This window comes from Emys orbicularis, chromosome 13 (assembly GCF_028017835.1).
Source record: "Emys orbicularis isolate rEmyOrb1 chromosome 13, rEmyOrb1.hap1, whole genome shotgun sequence".
Taxonomy (NCBI): domain Eukaryota; kingdom Metazoa; phylum Chordata; order Testudines; family Emydidae; genus Emys; species Emys orbicularis.
The window spans coordinates 7159217-7182700 of record NC_088695.1 but is presented as its reverse complement, the minus strand read 5'-3'; the positions used below and the strand labels follow the sequence as shown (position 1 = coordinate 7182700).

At 50.7% G+C, this 23484-nt stretch overlaps 1 protein-coding gene across 1 annotated transcript in view; it reads right to left on the bottom strand.

The window, feature by feature from the left end:
• The window catches only part of LOC135888227 (zinc finger protein 34-like), a 114789-nt gene that overhangs the window by 55252 nt on the left and 36053 nt on the right, over window positions 1-23484 (bottom strand). Inside the window, exons 4-6 of the mRNA XM_065416035.1 lie at window positions 2894-3020; window positions 2155-2268; window positions 1692-1839 (exon numbers count right to left, since the gene is read on the bottom strand). Of these exons, the coding sequence (XP_065272107.1) occupies window positions 1692-1839; window positions 2155-2268; window positions 2894-3020 (389 nt within the window). The remainder of the gene's footprint in view (window positions 1-1691; window positions 1840-2154; window positions 2269-2893; window positions 3021-23484) is intronic.

The following is a 23484-nucleotide window of genomic DNA, read 5'->3' as shown; positions in this document are numbered from 1 at the left end:
CTCTAAAAGTTGAATCTGAGTCAATTACATGCAAGATGCTTAACCCTTTCATGCCATGTGTCACAGAAGTTTAGATCCAGTGGGGATTCTTCCATGTTTAATGAGGTCAGACCTCCATATGAAACTTTTCCAGCAGTCCAAACACCTCTGGAGTCTCTCCTGTGTGGATTGCCTGATGTTGAACAAGGTGTGACCTTCTTATGAAAGTTTTCCCACAGTCTAAGCACTTGTGGGGTCTCTCTCCTGTGTGGATTGCCTGATGACGAACTAGGTGTGACCTCTGTATGAAACTTTTCCCACAGTCCAAGCACTTGTGGTGTCTCTCTCCTATGTGGATTGCCTGATGTTTAACAAGGTGTGCCCTCTGTATGAAACTTTTCCCACAGTCCAAGCACTTGTGGGGTCTCTCTCCGGTGTGGATTGCCTGATGTTTAACAAGGTGTGACCTTCTTATGAAACTTTTCCCACAGTCCAAGCACTTGTGGGGTCTCTCTCCTGTGTGGATTGCCTGATGACGAACTAGGTGTGACCTCTGTATGAAACTTTTCCCACAGTCCAAGCACTTGTGGGGTCTCTCTCCTGTGTGGATTACCTGATGTTTAACAAGGTCTGACCTTCTTATGAAACTTTTCCCACAGTCCAAGCACTTGTGGGGTCTGTCTCCTGTATGGATTGCCTGATGTTTAACAAGGTCTGACCTTCTTATGAAACTTTTCCCACAGTCCAAGCAATTGCGGGGTCTCTCTCCCATGTGGATTGCCTGATGTTTAACAAGGTCTGACTTTCTTATGAAACTTTTCACACAGTCCCAGCACTTGTGGAGTCTCTCTCCTGGGTGGCTTGCCTGATGACGAACTAGGTGTGACCTCTGTATCAAACTTTTCCCACAGTCCAACCACTTGTGGGGTCTTTCTCCTGTGTGGATTGTCTGATGTTTAACAAGGGTTGACCTGTCTGTGAAACATTTCCCACAGTCCAAGCACTTGTGGGGTTTCTTTCCTGTGTGGATTGCCTGATGTCTAACAAGGTCTGACCTTCTTATGAAACTTTTCCCACAGTCCAAGCACTTGTGGAGTCTTTCTCCTGTGTGGATTGCCTGATGTTTAACAAGGGTTGACCTGTCTGTGAAACATTTCCCACAGTCCAAGCACTTGTGGGGTTTCTTTCCTGTGTGGATTGCCTGATGTCTAACAAGGTCTGACCTTTGTATGAAACTTTTCCCACAGTCCAAGCACTTGTAAGGTCTCACTCCTGTGTGGAATGCCTGATGTTGAACAAGGTGTGACCTTTGTATGAAACTTTTCCCACAGTCCAAGCACTTATGGGGTCTCTCACTTGTGTGGCTTAACTGATGTCTAGTTATTTGTGTCTTCGAAATTAAACATTTCCCGCTCTCGAGGGATTGACAGGTTCTCTCTCCAGTGTGGCTGCTCCCATGGTTATTAAGATCTGAGAGCTTATTGAAGCTTTCCCCATCGTCCAAGCATTGAAAGGGTTTCTCTCCAGTGTAGATTGTCTGATGTGTCACAAGCTGTGATCTCACAATGAATCCTTTCCCACACTGAGGGTAGTGGCAGGGTGTCTCTTCCTTGGGATTTGTCTGCCGTGCTCTGGGATCCTCCTCTCTTCCCTCACCGTTAATAGATTCATCCACTTTCTTCCCTCGGTGGTTTCCCAGAAGCCTGTCTGACCTGTGCGATCTTCCCCAGGCTTCTGCCTGCTCCAAGCACTGGGAAAAATTCCCTTCAGCTCTTCCCACAAAGGTCCCCTGCAGTTCCGCTTCCCCGGGAACTTCCTCATGGTGATTCCCCTCCTCATTCTCACTCCCTCGCTCAGCACCTGCTGGGAGAGACACAATCCAGACAGGAATCATTGTGCTGGGGAGAAAGAGGAATAGCACAAAGGGAAAACCCAACACAAAGACTGAGCAACTGGACTCCGCCTCCACATCCTACCCAAACCCTCACAGGGAAGGAAAGCTGGAAGCAAACTTCTGCAGCTAAGAGGCTGGGTGGAATGGCGTGAGCTATATCTGATGACTGCAGCCCTGTCCTGGCTGAGATGAGGAAGAACTGAGGGCGCTTACTCACACCATATTTTGGGATTCTCAACTTCTTCCTTCATTCCCTAGATTGTTTCTGTGTCAGTCCTCACCTGTATGGGTGCATCTCAGAAGCCTTCTTTCCTTGCAGTCCCAGAGATCGGGCACCCACGGCTCTTCCCCTCGTTCCAGCCGGGCGATCAGCTCAGGTTTGGGAAGGGGGAATCCTGTGCAGAGGGTGAAATCAGACCAGATCAGGGTGCATGGAGCATTGGTGGAGTATTTGTCAGAAAAGACATTCCGTGAGTGGAACCTGTCCCTGTGCTCTGCTGGAGGAACGTGGAATCCAAGAGGACGGGAAAATGGTCACTGAGCCCGCTTGCGCAAAGTAACTTGTCTGGGGAGGTGAGTTGAATTATTACTACACCCTCACTAGGTGTTCCCAAGATCTGTGCGCTCTGGGGGCCTTGCTGACTCACACACAGCTCTGCACTTAAACCCCTGCCTCTTTCTAAACCTGCAGAGCCCAGAGCCCTCCCCATGGCTGGAGCTATTCCCAATGAGGGAGGTGAACAGGGACTGTGTGTGCAGCGAGAAACAACACAGACAGGACAATGCTGGATTTATGCCCCTTTGAAAGCTGGAGGGGTGGGGATGGTTTAGCTTGTCCCATTGGGTTTTGACACACATGTGGCACTGGAGATGGCACAGAAATGAAAATCTCTCTCACACGGCAGCTGTGCATTATGGAACTCACTCGCCTCTGATCTAACTGACTTGGGAAGAACCTGACCAGATTCAGACACGCAGACCCCACGGCTTCTAGTATCTGAGGGTATGGGAATCCCTTACCCAAGGAGGTCACCATCTCGTAGTTCTCCTGCATGACATCCCTGTAGAGGGCTCTCTGAGGGGGGTCCAGCAGAGCCCCCTGCCTCTGGGTGAAATACACAGCCACCTCCTCGAAAGTCACCGGCATCTGGAACACCAAAAGCCCCCATTCATTACCTGCTGCTTCAGCCACAATCCCACTAGTCACACGGGAAGAAGGATAATACGGGAAGCAGAGCTCTGAGCCGGGGACAGGGACAGGAATCCCAACACTTCCCTTCATATTTCACAGCAGCCTCAGGCTAGTGGGGTCAGGCTCCAGAACTGGGAGCCTTGAAAATGTTCCCAGCCCTGTGCAAGGGGGTTGTATCCTGTTTGAGAAATGGGGGAATGTCCCATCTCCCCTCCCCCGTCACCAATGGGCCCACTCAGAAAATCAGCAGGTTTATCACATCCTGTCTCCTCCCTGCCCCTGCCCAGGAGCTCCCTGAAAATCCCCTACCTGAGCTGGTTCCATCACAGACATTTCCCTTCCCTGTCTCCTGGAAGACGGGCCCATCTGGAGCGAAATGTGGACGTGATTCTTCAGCCTGTCGGGGCGATTGGGAAGGTTACAGAAGGGGCTTCAGTCCATGTCACCCCCCGATTCCACCCCAGACTCTTCAGACCCTCCCTGTAACAGTATCTCTGATCCAAATGCTAGGTAAAAAGCAGAACTAAAGGGGCCACTTTGGGGGATTTCCCCACACTGCTGGGTAAACCCCTCTCCCTTAGGAACAGCAGGAGCCCTCTGATGGCATCACCTAAAAAGAATGAGCTGCCCTGGACTCCTGCAGCAGCCCCCAGGGACAGGCAGGGAGAGGCTGATCCCATTGGCCCATCCACACTCCCTGCCTGCCAAAGCAGCAGTGACTCTGGTGTGGCTGAGATGTGAATCCTGCCCAGACATCAGACCAGGGCCTGGGCGACCGCAAAACTCATGAGACACAGACCCCACCAGCACGGGTGTGTCTGACAATAACACACTGGGAGCTGGGTCTGAGTGTGGGGGCTGGGTTTTTGCCTCTGTCCCAGTCTCCCCACACCCCCCTTTCCTCGCAGTGCCCCCACTCACATCATCCCCAATTCCAGCCTCGCTCCCCTCAGCCCCCCAATCCCGTCAATCCCACCGCATGGCCCCATCTTCCCTTCAGTGCGCCCCGGCACCCAACCCAGCCTGCCCCCCGCATCCCCAGCACCCGCCTCCTGCGCCCTCCTCCCCTGCCTGCCCTCACCCCCCTGCACCTCTTTATCCTCCTCCCCCCGCAGCCCGGGTGTGCCGGGGGGCGAGTTTCTCTTACCTTCCCTCCGACCGGGGTCCCACTGGGGCAGGGGCCGGGCCGGGAAGGGGCCTGGCCAGGCTGGGGGCTCTGCCCTGGGAGAGGCTCCTGGGGAGCAGCGGGAAGGGCCCTGCTGGAGATTCCCCTCTCCCGGCTGCAGCCAGGGCTCCGGGCTCCCAGCACCAGCCGCCGGGGCTCGGGGATCTCGCCAGGAGCCTGGGAGCCAGAGTCACCGCAGCGGCTGCGAGTCACTTCCTGCTGCCGGGACTGAGCCCAGCGATCGCTCCCCCCAGAGCCGCCTCCCAGCTGCTCCTGGGTCCTAGCGATCAACCCATCGCTCTGCAGCATTTCTGTGTCTGGCTGCTGTTACACTCACAGGCTCTACGGTCCGAAGGGCCCATCATGAGCATCTAGCCCAGGGATTCTCACGACCAAATTTGGTGGCATCAGAGTGTGGCCAGCAACTCTCACTGGTGCCCACTCTGACACTTTCCCCTATAATCCTAACTAATTTATCAAGAAGCCAATAAATATGCAGAGAGGTAAGAGGGGGAAACGGTCTTACTATTGTGGGGAACTCTTCTGGCTTATACGGGTATGTCTACACTACAGGATTAATTCGAATTTATATAATTCGAATTTAGGAAACCGATTTTATAAATTCGAATGTATTCGGCCACACTAGGCACCATTAATTCGGTGGTTTGCGTCCAAGCTACCATAGTAGCATCGATTTCCAGAGCGTTGCATTGTGGGTAGCTTTTACATAGCTATCCCATAGTTCCCGCAGTCTCCACCCCCCTTGGAATTCTGGGTTGAGACCCCAGTGCATGATGGGGCAAAAAACATTGTCGCAGGTAGTTCTGGGTACAGCCTCCCCCTCCCTCCCTGAAAGCAACGGCAGACAACCATTTCGCGCCTTTTTTCCTGAGTGAACTCTGCAGACTCCATTCTGCATCAAGCATGGATCCCGTTGTGCTCCAGAACGCAGTCTTGAACATTATAAACACCTCGCGCTTTCTCGTGGAGTTTATGCTTACACAGGACCAGAAAAAAGAGGCGAGGAGGAGGAGGCGGCGATTGCAGCGCAGCGACCAGCGTGATGAGGACATGGACATGGACACAGAATTCTCTGAGACCGCGGGCCCCGGTGCTTTGGAGATTATGATGTTAATGGGCCAGGTTATAGGCTTGGAACGCCGATTCTGGGCCCGGGAAACAAGCACAGACTGGTGGGACCGCATAGTGTTGCAGGTGTGGGACGATTCCCAGTGGCTGAGAAACTTTCGCATGCGTAAGGGCACTTTCATGGAACTTTGTGACTTGCTTTCCCCTGCCCTGAAGCGCCAGAATACCAAGATGAGAGCAGCCCTCACAGTTGAGAAGCGAGTGGCGATAGCCCTGTGGAAGCTTGCAACGCCAGACAGCTACCGGTCAGTCGGGAATCAATTTGGAGTGGGCAAATCTACTGTGGGGGCTGCTGTGATGCAAGTAGCCAAAGCAATCACGGAGGTGCTGCTACGAAAGGTAGTGACTCTGGGAAATGTGCAGGTCATAGTGGATGGCTTTGCTGCAATGGGATTCCCTAACTGTGGTGGGGCAATAGATGGAACCCATATTCCTATCTTGGCACCGGAGCACCAGGGTACCCAGTACATAAACCGCAAGGGGTACTTCTCAATGGTGCTGCAAGCACTTGTGGATCACAAGGGACGTTTCACCAACATCCATGTGGGCTGGCCGGGAAGGGTTCATGACGCTCGCGTCTTCAGGAACACCAATCTGTTTAAACGGCTGCAGCAAGGGACTTACTTTCTGGACCAGAAAATAACCGTGGGGGATGTTGAAATGCCAATTGTTATTCTTGGGGACCCAGCCTACCCCTTAATGCCATGGCTCATGAAGCCATACACAGGCAGCCTGGACAGGAGTCAGGAGTTGTTCAACTACAGGCTGAGCAAGTGCAGAATGGTGGTAGAATGTGCATTTGGCCGTTTAAAAGGTCGCTGGCGATCCTTATTGACTCGCTCAGACCTCAGCCAAACCAATATCCCCATTGTTATTACTGCTTGCTGTGTGCTTCACAATCTCTGTGAGAGCAAGGGGGAGACCTTTATGGCAGGGTGGGAGGCTGAGGCAAATCGCCTGGCTGCTGATTACTCGCAGCCAGACACCAGGGCGATTAGAAGAGCACACGATGAAGCGCTGCGCATTAGGGAAGCTTTGAAAACCAGTTTCATGACTGGCCAGGCTACAGTGTGAAATTTATGTTTGTTTATCCTTCCTGAAAACCCGCCCCCTTTATTGACTCATTCTCTGTAAGGAACCCACCCTCCCCCTTCCCCCAGCTTGCTTTCAAAGGAAATAAAGTCACCATTGTTTAAAAATCATTTATTCTTTATTAATTGATTATAAAAAGAGGGAGAGAACCTGAGTGGGGTTTGGGAGGAGGATCAGCGGGAAGGAAAAGCCCAGTAAAAAAAGGTTAAGAAAATGGCAGCCTTTTGCTTGGGCTGTCCACTGGGGTGGAATGGGAGGGTGTACGGAGCCTCCCCCCCGTGTTCTTACACATCTGGGTGTGGAGGCTATGGAACATGGTGAGGAGGTAGGGGGGTTATACAGGGGCTGTAGCGGCACAGAACCTGAGTGGGGTTTGGGAGGAGGATCTGCGGGAAGGAAAAGCCCAGTAAAAAAAGGTTAAAAAAATGGCAGCCTTTTGCTTGGGCTGTCCACTGGGGTGGAATGGGAGGGTGTACGGAGCCTCCCCCCCCGTGTTCTTACACGTCTGGGTGTGGAGGCTATGGGACATGGTGAGGAGGTAGGGGGGTTATACAGGGGCTGTAGCGGCACTCTGTTCTCCAGCAGCCGTTCCTGAAGCTCCACCAGACGCCGGAGCATGTCTGTTTGCTCACGCAGCAGCCCCAGCGTTGCTTCCCGACTCCTCTGATCTTCCTGCCGCCACCTCTCATCTCGAGCGTCTCTCCTCTCCTCACGTTGGTCCCTTCTGTCCTCACGTTGGTCCCTCATGTCCTCACGTTGGTCCCTCCTGTCCTCACGGTCACTGGCTTCTTTCCTATACTTGCAAACCGTCTCCTTCCACTCATTCAGATGAGCTCTTTCATTCCTGGTGGATTGCATGATTTCGGAAAACATCTCTTCTCTCGTCTTTTTTTTACGACGCCTTATCTGGGATAGCCTTCGGGAAGGAGGAGGGAGGCTTGAAACATTTGCACCTGCTGGAGGGAGTGAAAAAAGGAGAGAATTTTTTTAAAAGATACATTTTTCAGAACAATGCTTATACTCTTTCACGGTGTATACTATTCACATTACATAGCACATGTGATTTCTGTGCAAGGTCGCATTTTGCCTCTTAATATTGAATGCCTGTGGCTTTGCTGCTAGAGATCACAGACGCAGGTCGGGGCAACAGAATTCACCTTGCATGCTGCCATGGTAAGCCACTGTCTTTAGGCTTCTGCGCCCTGCTTTCCCACATACCAAGCAAAGCCCGTTGTGCTGCAGTTTTCCTGTTAGCTTGTTTTCTGCTGCTGAAGGTTAACACCCCCCCCCCATCCAATTCTCTGGGATGAGTGCTTTCTCCCTCCCCCCACCGCGTGGCTGGTATCAGGGAAGATCCCTGCAGGAACCAAACTAACAACACCCCCCCCAAACCCGCCATGAATTCTCTGGGATGAGTGCTTTCTCCCTCCCCCCACCGCGTGGCTGGTATCAGGGAAGATCCCTGCAGGAACCAAACTAACACCCCCCCCCCCCCCACCCGCCATGAATTCTCTGGGATGAGTGCTTTCTCCCTCCCCCCACCGCGTGGCTGGTATCAGGGAAGATCCCTGCAGGAACCAAAGTAACAACCCCCCCCCCACCCGCCATGAATTCTCTGGGATGAGTGCTTTCTCCCTCCCCCCACCGCCTGGCTGGTATCAGGGAAGATCCCTGCAGGAACCAAACTAACAACCCCCCCCCCCACCCGCCATGAATTCTCTGGGATGAGTGCTTTCTCCCTCCCCCCACCGCGTGGCTGGTATCAGGGAAGATCCCTGCTAGCAAAACGCGAAAAGCTCTGGGCCAATCCTCCCCCCCCCTTTGCACTTGGCTAAATGCAGGGAAGGATTTCTTTTCAGCCACAGGCAAACAGCCCAGTAGGAACGGCCACCTCAGTCCCCTTAATTAAATTCCCTTATTTCAACCAGGTTACCCTAAGCGATATCACTCTCCTGAGGATTACACAGCAAGATAAAGAACGGATGTTGCTTGAATGCCAGCAAACACCGGGACCATACGCTGCCAGGCTCTGTCAGGCAATGATACCAGATTACTTGCTACTAGCATGGCGTGGTCAAGTGTCCTACCATGGAGGACGGAATAAGGCTGCACTGCCCAGAAACCTTGTGGCAAGGCTTTTGGAGTACCTCCAGGAGAGCTTCATGGAGATGTCCCTGGAGGATTTCCGCTCCATCCCCAGACATGTTAACAGACTTTTCCAGTAGCTGTACTGGCGGCGAATGCATCCCAAGTGCTCAGGGCAAATTAATCATTAAAAATGCTTGCTTTTAAACCATGTTTTCTATTTTAAAAGGTAAACTCACCTGAGGTCCCTTCCATGGGGTCATGGTCTTGGGTGCTGGCTTGGGAGGCTTGGGAGGGTACTTCAGTCAGGGTGAGAAACAGTTCCTGGCTGTTGGGGAGAACGGAGAGCTGGGTGCTCTCTGCCAGCTCGTCCTCCTCCTCCTCCTCTTCCCCTTCCACGGAATCATCAGGTGTACCTGATGAGATTATCCCCAGCTCGGAATCCACAGTCAGAGGTGGGGTAGTGGTGGCGGCCCCCCCTAGAAATGCATTTAGCTCAGCGTAGAAGCGGCATGTCCGCGGCTCTGACCCGGAGCGACCGTTTGCCTCCTTTGCTTTTTGATAGGCTTGTCTGAGCTCCTTGACTTTCACGCGGCACTGATCTGTGTCCCTATTGTGGCCTCTCTCCATCATGCCCTTGGAAATTTTTTCATAAGTTTTGGCATTTCGTCTTTTCGAACGCAGTTCAGCTAGCACTGAATCCTCTCCCCATATAGAGATCAAATCCAGTACCTCCTGTACGGTCCATGCTGGTGCTCTTTTTCGATTATCAGCCTGCATGGTTACCTGTGCTGATGAGCTCTCTGTGGTCACCTGTGCTCTCCACGCTGTGCAAACAGGAAATGAAATTCAAATGTTCCCGGGGCTTTTCCTGTCCACCTGGCCAGTGCATGCGAGTTCAGATTGCTGGCCAGAGCGGTCACAATGGTGCACTGTGGGATAGCTCCTGGAGGCCAATAACATCGAATTGCGGCCACACTAACGCTAATTCGAATTGACAAATTCGATTTTGGCGCTACTCCGCTCGTCGGGGTGGAGTACAGAAATCGAATTAAAGGGCCCTTTAATTCGAATTAAATGGCTTCGTTGTGTGGACGGGTCAAGCGTTAATTCGAATTAAGGCAGCTAAATCCGAATTAAAGTCGTAGTGTAGACCAGGCCCATAGCAAAAGGAGCTGAGTCCTCGCTCCCACTCCCTTTACCTGGAGACCTGCCTGACCTCGAGGACTCCCCTTCCACTCTGGTGTCTGAAACCCCGACAAGGTTGGGCCCGTTTCCTCCAGCTAACAGTATGGATGGAAATTTGTGCGCTCAGCTCAGGTTTGGGAATGGGAAATCCTGTTCAGAGGGTGAAATCAGACCAGATCAGGGTGCATGGAGCATTGGTGGAGTATTTGTCAGAAAGGACATTCCGTGAGTGGAACCTGTCCCTGTGTTCTTCTGGAGGAACGTGGAATCCAAGAGAATGGGAAAATGGTCACTGAGTCCCCTTGTGCAGAGGAAGTTGTCTGGGGAGCTGAGTTGAATTATTACTACTAGCTCAGTGGTTTGTGCATTGGTTTGCTAAACCGAGGGTTGTGACCTCAATCTTTCACGGTGCCACTTAGGGATCTGGGGCAAAATCAGTATTTGGTCCTACTAGTGAAGGCAGGGGGCTGGACTCGATGACCTCTTGGGGTCTGTCATAACTATAAAGGGAAGGGTAACAGCTCTCCTGTGTACAGTACTGTAAAATCCCTCCTGGCCAGAGACTCCAAAATCCTTTTACCTGTAAAGGGTTAAGAAGCTCGGGTAACCTGGCTGACACCTGACCCAAAGGACCAATAAGGGGACAAGATACTTTCAAATCTTGGGGGGGGGGGGGAAAGGCTTTGGTATGCTCTTTGTTTAAGGTTGTTGTTCGCTCTTGGGACTGAGGGTATGTCTACACTACGACATTAGATCGAATAAATAGAAGCCGGTTTTATAGAAATCGGTTGTATACAGCCGATTGTGTGTGTCCCCACATAAAATGCTCTAAGTGCATTACGTCGGCGGACCGCGTCCACAGTACCGAGGCTAGCGTCGACTTCCGGCGCATTGCACTATGGGTAGCTATCCCACAGTTCCCGCAGTCTCCGGCGCCCATTGGAATTATGGGTTGAGATCGCAATGCCCGAATGATGCAAAACAGTGCCGCGGGGGGTTCTGGGTACATTGCGTCAGGCCCCTCCCCCTCCGTCACAGCAACGGCAGACAATAGATTCACGCCTTTTTACCTGGGTTACCTGTGCAGACAACATACCACGGCAAGCATGGAGCCCGCTCAGCTCAGCTCACCGTCACCATATGTCATCCAGGTGCCGGCAGACGTGGGACTGCATTGCTACACAGCAGTAGCAGCTAACTGCCTTTTGGCGGTAGACGGTGCAGCATGCCTGGTAGCCTTCATTGGCGATCTGGGTGCTAGTAGCTGTGGGGCTGGCAGCCGTAGGGCTGCATTGCACCAGCCCCTTACCTTTTGGCAGTAGATGGTTTATTATGACTAGTAACCGTCCTTGTCGTACAGCAGTGGCTATCAATCATTGGCACCTGGGCAGACATGCTCTGTCCTATCGAACTGTCTTGACAATGATGGGTATCAGTTGTAGTATACTATTTTCTGCCAAGTGCCGAGTATTTTCTGCTAAGCACCCAGAAGAGGCCGAGGGCAATCTGGGTGCTGGTAGACATGGGGCTAGCAGACGTGGGGCTACATTGCTACACAGCAGCAACCCCTTGCCTTTTGGCAGTAGATAGCATATTATGACTGGTATCCGTCATCATCATACTGCCAAGCACCCAGTATTTGCTGCCAAGAACCCAGAAAATGCCGAGGGCTATCAGTCATGCTGCACCGTCGTCTTAAGATGTAAAAAATAGATTTGTTCTGTATTCATTTCCTTCCCCCCTCCCTCCATCAAATCAATGGCCCGCTAAACCCAGGCTTAGGAGTTCAATCTCGGGGGGGGGGGGGGGGAATGTCTGTGTGACAGTTGTTTGTATTTCTCCCTGATGCACAGCCACCTTTCTTGATTTTAATTCGCTGTACCTGTATGCCATGTTGTCACTCGCCCCTTCCTCCCTCCTTCCCCTGGTCCTTCAGATACTAGTTTCGGGCCTTTTTTCAGACCAGACGCCATAGCTAGCACTGGGATCATGGAGCCCGCTCAGATCACCGCGGCAATTATGAGCACTATGAACACCACGCGCATTGTCCTGGAGTATATGCAGAGCCAGGACATGCCAAAGCAAAACCAGGACCAGCCGAGGAGGCGGCGATTGCAGCGCGGCGACGAGAGTGATGAGGAAATGGACATGGACCTAGACCAAGTCACAGGCCCCAGCAATGTGGAAATCATGGTGTTCCTGGGGCAGGTTGATGCCGTGGAACGCCGATTCTGGGCCCGGAAAACAAGCACAGACTGGTGGGACCGCATCGTGCTGCAGGTGTGGGACGATTCCCAGTGGCTGCAAAACTTTCGCATGCGTAAGGGCACTTTCATGGAACTTTGTGACTTGCTTTCCCCTGCCCTGAAGCGCCAGAATACCAGGATGAGAGCAGCCCTCACAGTTCAGAAGCGAGTGGCAATAGCCCTGTGGAAGCTTGCAACGCCAGACAGCTACCGGTCAGTCGGGAAACAATTTGGAGTGGGCAAATCTACTGTGGGGGCTGCTGTGATCCAAGTTGCCAGGGCAATGAGAGACCTGGTGATATCAAGGGTAGTGACTCTGGGAAACGTGCAGGCCATAGTGGATGGCTTTGCTGCAATGGGATTCCCAAACTGTGGTGGGGCGATAGACGGAACCCATATCCCTATCTTGGCACCGGAGCACCAAGCCACCGAGTACATAAACTGCAAGGGGTACTTTTCAATGCTGCTGCAAGCCCTGCTGGATCACAAGGGACGTTTCACCGACATCAACGTGGGCTGGCCGGGAAGGGTACATGATGCTCGCGTCTTCAGGCACTCTGTTCTGTTTCGAAAGCTGGAGGAAGGGACTTTCTTCCCGGACCAGAAAATAACCATTGGGGATGTTGAAATGCCTATCGTGATCCTTGGGGACCCAGCCTACCCCTTAATGCCATGGCTCATGAAGCCGTACACAGGCAGCCTGGACAGGAGTCAGGACCTGTTCAACTACAGGCTGAGCAAGTGCCGAATGGTGGTGGAATGTGCATTTGGGCGTTTAAAAGCGCGCTGGCGCAGCTTACTGACTCGCTCAGACCTTAGCGAAAAGAATATCCCCATTGTTATTGCTGCTTGCTGTGCGCTCCACAATATCTGTGAGAGTAAGGGGGAGACATTTATGGCAGGGTGGGAGGTAAAGGCAAATCGCCTGGCCGCTGATTACGTGCAGCCAGACACCAGGTCGGTTAGAGGAGCACAGCAGGGCGCGGTGCGCATCAGAGAAGCTTTGAAAACTAGTTTTGTGACTGGCCAGGCTACGGTGTGAAACTTCTGTTTGTTTCTCCTTGATGAAATCTCCGCCCCCCCCCAACCCGGTTAACTCTACTTCCCTGTAAACCAACCCCCCCCCCTCCCCTACCTTCCCCCCCCCCTCCCCCCTTCAAGCACCACTTGCAGAGGCAATAAAGTCATTGTTACTTCACATTCATGCATTCTTTATTAATTCATCACACAACTAGGGGGATAATTGCAAAGGTAGCCCGGGATGGGTGGGGGAGGAGGGAAGGAAAAGGACACACTGCAGTTTAAAACTTTAAAACTTTAACACTTATTGCTCGGGAAATCATCTAGGGTGGAGTGACTGGGTGGCCGGAGGCCCCCCCACCGTGTTCTTGGGCGTCTGGGTGAGGAGGCAATGGGACTTGGGGAGGAGGGCTGTTGGTTACACAGGGGCTGTAGCGGCGGCCTCTGCTCCTGCTGCCTTTCCTGCAGCTCAACCATACGCTGGAGCATATCAGTTTGATGCTCCAGCAGCCGGAGCATCGACTCTTGCCTTCTGTGTGCAAGCTGACGCCACCTCTCATCTTCAGCCCGCGATTCAGCACGCAACCTCTGCTCTTCAGCCCGCGATTCAGCACGCCACCTCTCCTCTCGCTCATATTGGGCTTTTCTATAATCAGTCATTGACTGCCTCCACGCATTCTGCTGTGCTCTGTCAGCGTGGGAGGCAGTCTGTAGTTCTCTAAACATTTCATCACGCGTCCTTCGCTTCCGAATATTCACTAGCCTCTGTGAAGGAGAAAGATTTGCAGCTGGTGGAGGAGAAGGGAGAGGTGGTTAAAAAAGATACATTTTAGAGAACAATGGGTACACTCTTTCACGTTAAATTTTGCTGTTCACATCACACAGCACATGTGCTTTCATTACAAGGTCGCATTTTTCCTCTTATATTGAGGGCCTGCCGGTTTGGTGTGAGAGATCACTCACGCAGTGCCAGGCCACAGATTTCAGCTTGCAGGCAGCCATGGTAAGACACAGTCTTTTGGCTTTTTTAACCTTGTTAACATATGGGGATGGTTTAAAACAGTACTGCTCTCATTAACCATACCAAGCACCCGTTGGGTTGGCCATTTAAAATGGGTTTGCAATGTAAAAGGAGGGGCTGCGGTTTCAGGGTTAACGTGCAGCACAAACCCAACTAATTCCCCTCCCCCACACACCCAATTCTCTGGGATTATCACTTCACCCCTCCCCCCCACCGTGTGGCTAACAGCGGGGAATATTTCTGTTCAGCAGAGCAGGAAGGGGCACCTCTGAATGTCCCCTTAATAAAATTGCCCCATTTCAACCAGGTGACCGTGAATGATATCACTCTCCTGAGGATAACAAAGAGCGATAAGGAATGGATGTTGTCTGCATGCCAGCAAACACCGGGACCATACGCTGCCATGCTTTGTTATGCAATGATTCCAGACTACGTGCTACTGGCCTGGCGTGGTAAAGTGTCCTACCATGGCGGACGGGATAAGGCAGCCCTCCCCAGAAACCTTTTGCAAAGGCTTTGGGAGTACATGAAGGAGAGCTTTCTGGAGATGTCCCTGGAGGATTTCCGCTCCATCCCCATACATGTTAACAGACTTTTCCAGTAGCTGTACTGGCCGCGATTGCCAGGGCAAATTAATCATTAATCATTAAACACGCTTGCTTTTAAACCATGTGTAATATTTACAAAGGTACACTCACCAGAGGTCCCCTGTGTGCCCACAGGGTCTTGGGTGAGTTCGGGGGTTACTGGTTCCAGGTCCAGGGTGACAAACATATCCTGGCTGTTGGGGAAACCGGTTTCTCCGCTTCCTTGCTGCTGTGAGCTATTTACATTATCTTCATCCTCATCTTCCTCGTACCCTGAACCCGCTTCCCTGTGTGTTTCTCCAGTGAGGGACTCATAGCACACGGTTGGGGTAGTGGTGGCTGCACCCCCTAGAATGGCATGCAGCTCCGCGTAGAAGCGGCATGTTTGCGGCTCAGCCCCGGACCTTCTGTTTGCTTCTCTGGCTTTGTGGTAGGCTTGCCTTAGCTCCTTAATTTTCACGCGGCACTGCTGTGCGTCCCTGTTATGGCCTCTGTCCTTCATGGCCTTGGAGACCTTTTCTAATATTTTGCCATTTCGTTTACTGCTTCGGAGTTCAGCCAGCACTGATTCATCTCCCCATATGGCGAGCAGATCCCATACCTCCCGTTCTGTCCATGCTGGAGCTCTTTTGCGATCCTGGGACTCCATCACGGTTACCTGTACTGATGAGCTCTGCGTGGTCACCTGTGCTCTCCACGCTGGGCAAACAGGAAATGAAATTCAAACGTTCGCGGGGCTTTTCCTGTCTACCTGGCCAGTGCATCTGAGTTGAGAGTGCTGTCCAGAGCGGTCACAATGAAGCACTGTGGGATAGCTCCCGGAGGCCAATAACATCGAATTCCATCCACACTAACCCAATTCCGACCCCCTAAGGCCGATTTTATCGCTAATCCCCTCGTCGGAGGTGGAGTAAAGAAACCGGTTTAAAGGGCCCTTTAAGTCGAAAGAAAGGGCTTCGTCGTGTGAACGTGTCCAGGCTAAATTCAAATTAACGCGGCTAAAGTCGACCTAAACTCGTAGTGTAGACCAGGCCTGAGAGGGACCAGACATCAATCCAGGTTCTCCCCATCTTTTTAAACAAGTCTCTCTTATTTCAAACTTGTAAGTAAAAAAGCCAGGCAAGGCGTCTTAGTTTTACTTTGTTTTCTCAACTTGTAAATGTACCTTTTACTAGAGTGTTTATCTTTGTTTGCTGTACTTTGAACCTAAGACAGAGGGGGGTCCTCTAAGCTCTTTAAGTTTGATTACCCTGTAAAGTTATTTTCCATACTGATTTTACAGAGATAATTTTTACCTTTTTCTTTAATTAAAAGCCTTCTTTTTAAGAACCTGATTAATTTCTCCTTGTTTTAAGATCCAAGGGGGTTTGGATCTGTATCCACCAGGAGTTGGTGAAAGGAAGGAGGGGGGAAGGGTCAATTTCTCCTTGTTTTAAGATCCAAGGAGTTTGGATCTGTATTCACCAGGGAATTGGTGAGAGGTTTCTAAAAGCTTCCCAGGGTAGGGAATGGTGGCAGCGGACCAGAACTAAGCTGGTAGTTAAGCTTAGAAGTCCTCATGCAGGCCCCTACATTTGTACCCTAAAGTTCAAAGTGGGGATACAGCCTTGACATGGTGGCAGAGCGGTGGAGATCGTTTTAAACCCAAAAGCCAGTAAGAGATTTTTTTTTCCCTTCTAGCTGCTTGGGAGCAGAGCTGAAGGTAGATGCATATCTTATCTCTCCTTGCCTGAAGGCAGAGGTGTTAAGTTTTTTTAACAAGGGGCTTTGTTAAGAGAAGGGTTCAATCAGTGAGCAAACTTTGACTGGTAAAGGCAATTTACAAGCTGAATTGTTTTTTTTTTCTTTTTACATCCTCGTGAGTAGCTAGATAGAAAATCTCTGTTAACTCAGCAGCAGCCAGAGCTGGGTACATCCCATTTTCAGTCAACTGCAGAGGGGTGTGACCCAGCACAAGAAAACAGGAAAATGACTACCAAAGAAGTAGCTAACAAAATAGAACTGGCCAGACTAGAAGGAGAAGAAAATGAGAAAAAACATCAGAGACTGCTTCAAATTAAAAAACTCGAGAAAGAAGCTGAAGAGGAGGCCCATAAAAGAGAAGAAAAAGCCAAAGAGGAGGCCCATGAAAGAGAAGAGAAAGCCAAAGAGGAGGCCCACAAGAGAGAGATGGAGCTGGAAAAAGCCAAAGAGGAGGCCCACAAGAGAGAGATGGAGCTGGAAAAAGCCAAAGAGGAGGCGAGAGAAAAAGAAAGGAAGCATGAACTGGAAGTAGCAAGTGCTAAGCAGGATGCATCAGACCATCCTAGCAACTCCTCTCCAGGTACCACTTCCCATCCCAGGAAATTCCCCACCTACAAGGCAGGCGATGATGCTGAGGCCTTCTTAGAAAATTTTGAAAGGGCCTGCCTTGGATACAGGATCACTCCAACCCAGTACATGGTAGAGCTGAGGCCGCAGCTCAGTGGACCCTTAGCAGAGGTGGCGGCTGAAATGCCTAAGGAACACATGAACAGTTATGAACTTTTTAAAAACAAGGCCAGAATCAGAATGGGGCTAACACCTGAGCATGCCCGTCAGCGGTTCAGAGCCCTAAGGTGGAAACCCGATGTGTCATTTACCCGACATGCCTACCACATTGGGAAAAATTGGGATGCCTGGATATCAGGAGCAAATGTTAAATCTACGGAAGAGTTGCCCTTCCTATTGCAAATGGAGCAGTTTTTAGAGGGTGTTCCTGAGGAAATAAAAGGTACATCCTAGATGGGAAGCCCAAAACTGTAACCGAGGCGGGGGAGATTGGAGCCAAATGGGTGGAGGTGACAGAAAAGAAAAAAGCTAGTAGTAGTTGGAGCGAATATCAGAAGGGGCAAGCCGAAACAAAACCTTACCACCGGGGACAACCCAAGGCCCCACCCACATCCCAAGGGAAACCCCAGACGCCTTCTCACCCCACCACACCAGTCTCCATCAACCAACATCGCCCCGATGATACCTTAGCAGGGCGATGTTTTAAATGTAATGAACTGGGACATATAAAGGCTCACTGCCCCAAGAACCCCAACCGATTACAGTTCATTACACCACAATCACACCAAAGATCCCCAGACCCAGATGCCTCTCTCATACCCTCGGAGCGAAGGGAAACCTTGAGAGTGGGCGGAAAGAAGGTTATCGCTTGGAGGGACACTGGGGCACAAGTGTCAACTATCCACCAATCCCTAGTGGACCCCAAACTCATCAACCCGGAGGCTACAGTGACAATTCAACCCTTCGTGTCACAGTCTGTAACCTTGCCTACAGCCAAGTTGCATGTCCAGTACAAGGGCTGGTCAGGAATGTGGACTTTTGCAGTCTATGACAATTATCCCATCCCCATGCTGCTGGGGGAAGACTTGGCCCACCATGTGAAGCTAGCCAAGAGGGTGGGAATAGTCACCCGCAGCCAGGCTAAGCAAGCTTTCACCCCCATCCCTGTTCCTGAGCCGTCCACCAGGGCCCCGTCTGTGTTACCGGAGACCCAAACACAGGTGGTGGAACCGGATCCCCTGCCAACGACTGCAACAGCCATAGTGGATCCAATCCCAGAGACCCAGCCAAAGCCAGTCCCAGAACTGGAACTGGCAACGCAACCAGCACCAGAACCATTGCCAGCACTGAGTCCAGCGCTTGCAAACCCGTCTACAACTCCAATGCCAGAGGGCACCAGCGAGCCTGAACTGGTGGAAGCAGCAGATAACCCTACCCAAGAGGCTCAGCCAGAGCCTGAAATACCACATAGTGCACCAGCAGACAGCGGTTCACAGTCAGTGGAAACAGCCCCAGCACCTGCATCGCTTCCAGAGGGACCAAGCCCCAGTCCACAGTCCAAGGAGGAACTGATGTCTCCAGCATCAAGGGAACAGTTCCAGGCCGAGCAGGAAGCAGATGACAGCCTTCAGAAAGCTTGGACGGCGGCACGGAGCACCCCACTGCCTCTCAGCTCTTCTAACCGATCCCGGTTTGTTGTAGAAAAAGGACTTTTATACAAGGAGACTCTTTCTGGTGGGCACCAGGAAGACTGGCATCCTCAAAGACAGTTGGTAGTTCCCACTAAGTATCAGGTAAAGCTCTTGAGCTTAGCCCATGATCATCCCAGTGGCCATTCTGGGGTGAACAGAACCAAAGACTGGTTGGGGAAGTCCTTCCACTGGGAGGGAATTGGCAAGGACGTTGCTAATTATATCCGGTCTTGTGAGGTGTGCCAACGAGTGGGAAAGCCCCAAGACCAGGTTAAAGCCCCTCGCCAGCCACTACCCATAATTGAGGTCCCATTTCAGCGAGTAGCTGTGGATATTCTGGGTCCTTTCCCAAAGAAGACACCCAGAGGAAAGCAGTACGTACTGACTTTCATGGATTTTGCTACCCGATGGCCGGAAGCTGTACCCTTAAGCAACACCAGGGCTAAAAGTGTGTGCCAGGCATTAGCAGACATTTTTGCCAGGGTAGGGTGGCCCTCCGACATCCTTACAGATTCGGGAACTAATTTCCTGGCAGGGAACATGAAAAACCTGTGGGAAGCTCATGGGGTGAATCACTTGGTTGCCACCCCTCATCACCATCAAACCAATGGTCTGGTGGAGAGGTTTAATGGAACTTTGGGGGCCATGATACGTAAATTCGTAAATGAACACTCCAATGATTGGGACCTAGTGTTGCAGCAGTTGCTTTTTGCCTACAGGGCTGTACCACATCCCAGTTTAGGGTTTTCACCATTTGAACTTGTGTATGGCCACGAGGTTAAGGGGCCATTACAGTTGGTGAAGCAACAATGGGAGGGGTTTACGCCTTCTCCAGGAACTAACATTCTAGACTTTGTAAGCAACCTACAAAGCACCCTCCGACACTCTTTAGCCCTTGCTACAGAAAACCTAAAGGATGCTCAAGAAGAGCAAAAGGCCTGGTATGATAAACATTCCAGAGAACGGTCCTTCAAAGTAGGAGACCAAGTCGTGGTCTTAAAGGCGCTCCAGGCCCATAAAATGGAAGCGTCGTGGGAAGGACCATTCACGGTCCAGGAGCGCCTAGGAGCTGTTAACTATCTCATAGCCTCCCCCACCTCCAACATAAAGCCTAAGGTATACCATGTTAATTCTCTTAAGCCCTTTTATTCCAGAGAATTAAACATTTGCCAGTTTACAGCCCAGGAAACAGATGACGCGGAGTGGCCTGAAGGTGTCTACTATGAAGGAAAAAGGAATGGTGGCATGGAAGAGGTGAACCTCTCCACGACCCTGGGACGTCTGCAGCGACAGCAGATCAAGGAGCTGTGCACAAGCTTTGCACCGATTTTCTCAGACACTCCAGGACGGACCGAACGGGCATACCACTCCATTGACACAGGTAATGCTCACCCAATTAGAACCCCACCCTACCGGGAGTCACCTCATGCCCAAGCTGCTATACAAAGGGAGATCCAGGACATGCTACAGATGGGTATAATCCGCCCCTCTTGCAGTGCATGGGCATCTCCAGTGGTTCTAGTTCCCAAACCAGATGGGGAAATACGCTTTTGCGTGGACTACCGTAAGCTAAATGCTGTAACTCGTCCTGACAACTATCCAATGCCACGCACAGATGAGCTATTGGAAAAATTGGGACATGCCCAATTCATCTCTACTTTAGACTTAACCAAAGGGTACTGGCAAGTACCACTAGATGAACCCGCTAAGGAAAGGTCTGCCTTCGTCACCCAGGCAGGGGTGTATGAATTCAATGTACTCCCTTTTGGGTTGCGAAATGCACCCGCCACCTTCCAAAGACTTGTAGATGGTCTCTTAGCGGGATTGGGAGAATCTGCAGTTGCCTACCTCGATGATGTGGCCATTTTTTCTGATTCATGGACAGAACACCTGGAGCACCTGGAAAAAGTCTTCGAGCGCATCCGGCAGGCAGGACTAACTGTTAAGGCTAAAAAGTGTCAAATAGGCCAAAACAGAGTGACGTACCTGGGGCACCAGGTGGGTCAAGGAACTATAAATCCCCTACAGGCCAAAGTGGATGCTATCCAAAAGTGGCCGGTTCCAAGGTCAAAGAAACAGGTCCAATCCTTCTTAGGCTTGGCCGGATATTATAGGCGATTTGTACCACACTACAGCCAAATCGCCGCCCCGCTGACAGACCTAACCAGAAAGAAACAGCCAAATGCAGTTCAGTGGACTGATGAGTGTCAAAAGGCCTTTAACCAGCTTAAGGCAACACTCATGTCTGACCCTGTTCTAAGGGCCCCAGACTTTGACAAACCGTTCCTAGTAACCACAGATGCATCCGAGCGGGGCGTAGGAGCAGTTTTAATGCAGGAAGGACCGGATCAAGAATTCCATCCTGTCGTGTTTCTCAGCAAGAAACTGTCTGAGAGGGAAAGCCACTGGTCAATCAGCGAAAAGGAATGCTACGCCATTGTGTACACGCTGGAAAAGCTACGCCCATATGTTTGGGGACGGCGTTTCCAACTACAAACAGACCATGCTGCGCTACAGTGGCTTCATACTGCCAAGGGAAATAACAAAAAACTTCTTCGGTGGAGTTTAGCTCTCCAAGATTTTGATTTTGAAATACAACACATTTCGGGAGCTTCTAACAAAGTGGCTGATGCACTCTCCTGGGAAAGTTTCCCAGAGTTAACTGGTTAACAATTGTTCTTGAAATAAAACATATTGTTAGTTTTTATATAATTAGTAGTATGTCTAAAGGTACATGTGTCTTATTAACTCTGTTTTCTCCTAGAGCTCCAGGAAAAAAATCACAGCCAGTGTGGAACCGGACGTCCAACACTATCTGTGATTTGGGGGGCATGTCATAACTATAAAGGGAAGGGTAACAGCTCTCCTGTGTACAGTACTGTAAAATCCCTCCTGGCCAGAGACTCCAAAATCCTTTTACCTGTAAAGGGTTAAGAAGCTCGGGTAACCTGGCTGACACCTGACCCAAAGGACCAATAAGGGGACAAGATACTTTCAAATCTTGGGGGGGGGGGAAGGCTTTGGTATGCTCTTTGTTTAAGGTTGTTGTTCGCTCTTGGGACTGAGAGGGACCAGACATCAATCCAGGTTCTCCCCATCTTTTTAAACAAGTCTCTCTTATTTCAAACTTGTAAGTAAAAAAGCCAGGCAAGGCGTCTTAGTTTTACTTTGTTTTCTCAACTTATAAATGTACCTTTTACTAGAGTGTTTATCTTTGTTTGCTGTACTTTGAACCTAAGACAGAGGGGGGTCCTCTGAGCTCTTTAAGTTTGATTACCCTGTAAAGTTATTTTCCATACTGATTTTACAGAGATAATTTTTACCTTTTTCTTTAATTAAAAGCCTTCTTTTTAAGAACCTGATTAATTTCTCCTTGTTTTAAGATCCAAGGGGGTTTGGATCTGTATCCACCAGGAGTTGGTGAAAGGAAGGAGGGGGGAAGAGTCAATTTCTCCTTGTTTTAAGATCCAAGGAGTTTGGATCTGTATTTACCAGGGAATTGGTGAGAGGTTTCTAAAAGCTTCCCAGGGTAGGGAATGGTGGCAGCGGACCAGAACTAAGCTGGTAGTTAAGCTTAGAAGTCCTCATGCAGGCCCCTACATTTGTACCCTAAAGTTCAAAGTGGGGATACAGCCTTGACAGGGTCCCTTCCAGTTCTGTGAGATAGGTATAGCTCCATATATTTCCCCTCCCCACTTCACCCCCACCCACCCCATATCCCTATTTTTGCCCTCCCTCAGCCCCCAAACTCCCTTCCACCTCCCCGCACCCTAGCCCTGTCCTCTTCCCAATTTCCTGACCCCGCTCCCCATGCCCCCCCTCTCCCTAGTTTAAGTGAATAGAAAAGTTAATAACACAATCGGATTCTCCACCACATAAGCATTTCTGAGGGGGGCTAGGAGTCTCAGCAGGCTGGCAGACCCCTTGGCAGCACTGTCCCTACAAACGATCCCTCAGTGGGGGCTAGACTTGAAATATGCTTTTCTTTAAAACAAGCATCCCCACCCACCTCCACTAATAACTCTCAGAAGAGCCCAGGGTTGCCTAAACTGCAGTGGTATTGGAGCCACAACCTCAACTCCTTGCTAAGAATACTTCTCCCCCCTTGACTTCTCTCCCATCACATTTCTCATGGAAAGAACACAACTGAAAAGTCCCCCCAAACTTTCCAGCCTCCTGCACGTCTATCAAGCACCGCTTGCAATGCGGAGCGTGGTTCATCCCTGCTCCCCGCCTAGGAAACAGCAGAGAAATCATTCAGTGTTTTATTTTCCCCCAAAGTCACGTTTTTCATCTGAAGAATTGATTTACAATATATTTTCCCTTTCCTAATAAACAGCTCCCAGAGATTTGACGCGCAGAAGAAGGCGGCTGCTTAAAAAGCAAAAAGGCATAGCCCTAATGAGTTCAATTAGAATGCGGTAAACACGTTGCCTCTACGCTTTAATGAAGCCTGCTGTCCAATTTTAACTCAGTAAGTCATTAAGAGAAGAGCTTTTAGCTGGCTGAAAGAAAAAGCACCACGCAGCCTGTGCAGTTACACATACACCCAAAGGTGTTCTGGTAACATTGCCGTTTGGTGAGTTGATAGGAGGTGAAAAGAAATATTTTTTGCTATGCGATTGTTCCCGTAATTAGAGAACATTTACCCATGGAAACTAACTCCAGTGCAGAATTTGACTGGCGCCACTCCTTGACTATCCTTTGCCATCAAATGAGACATTTATACCTTTGTCCAAAATCAGGATTAACCTGTTGTTGCTTCAAAAGCTTAGCCCCTCTTCACAGAATATCAGGGTTGGATGGGACCTCAGGAGGTCATTTAGTCCAACCCCCCTGCTCAAAACAGGACCAATCCCCAGATA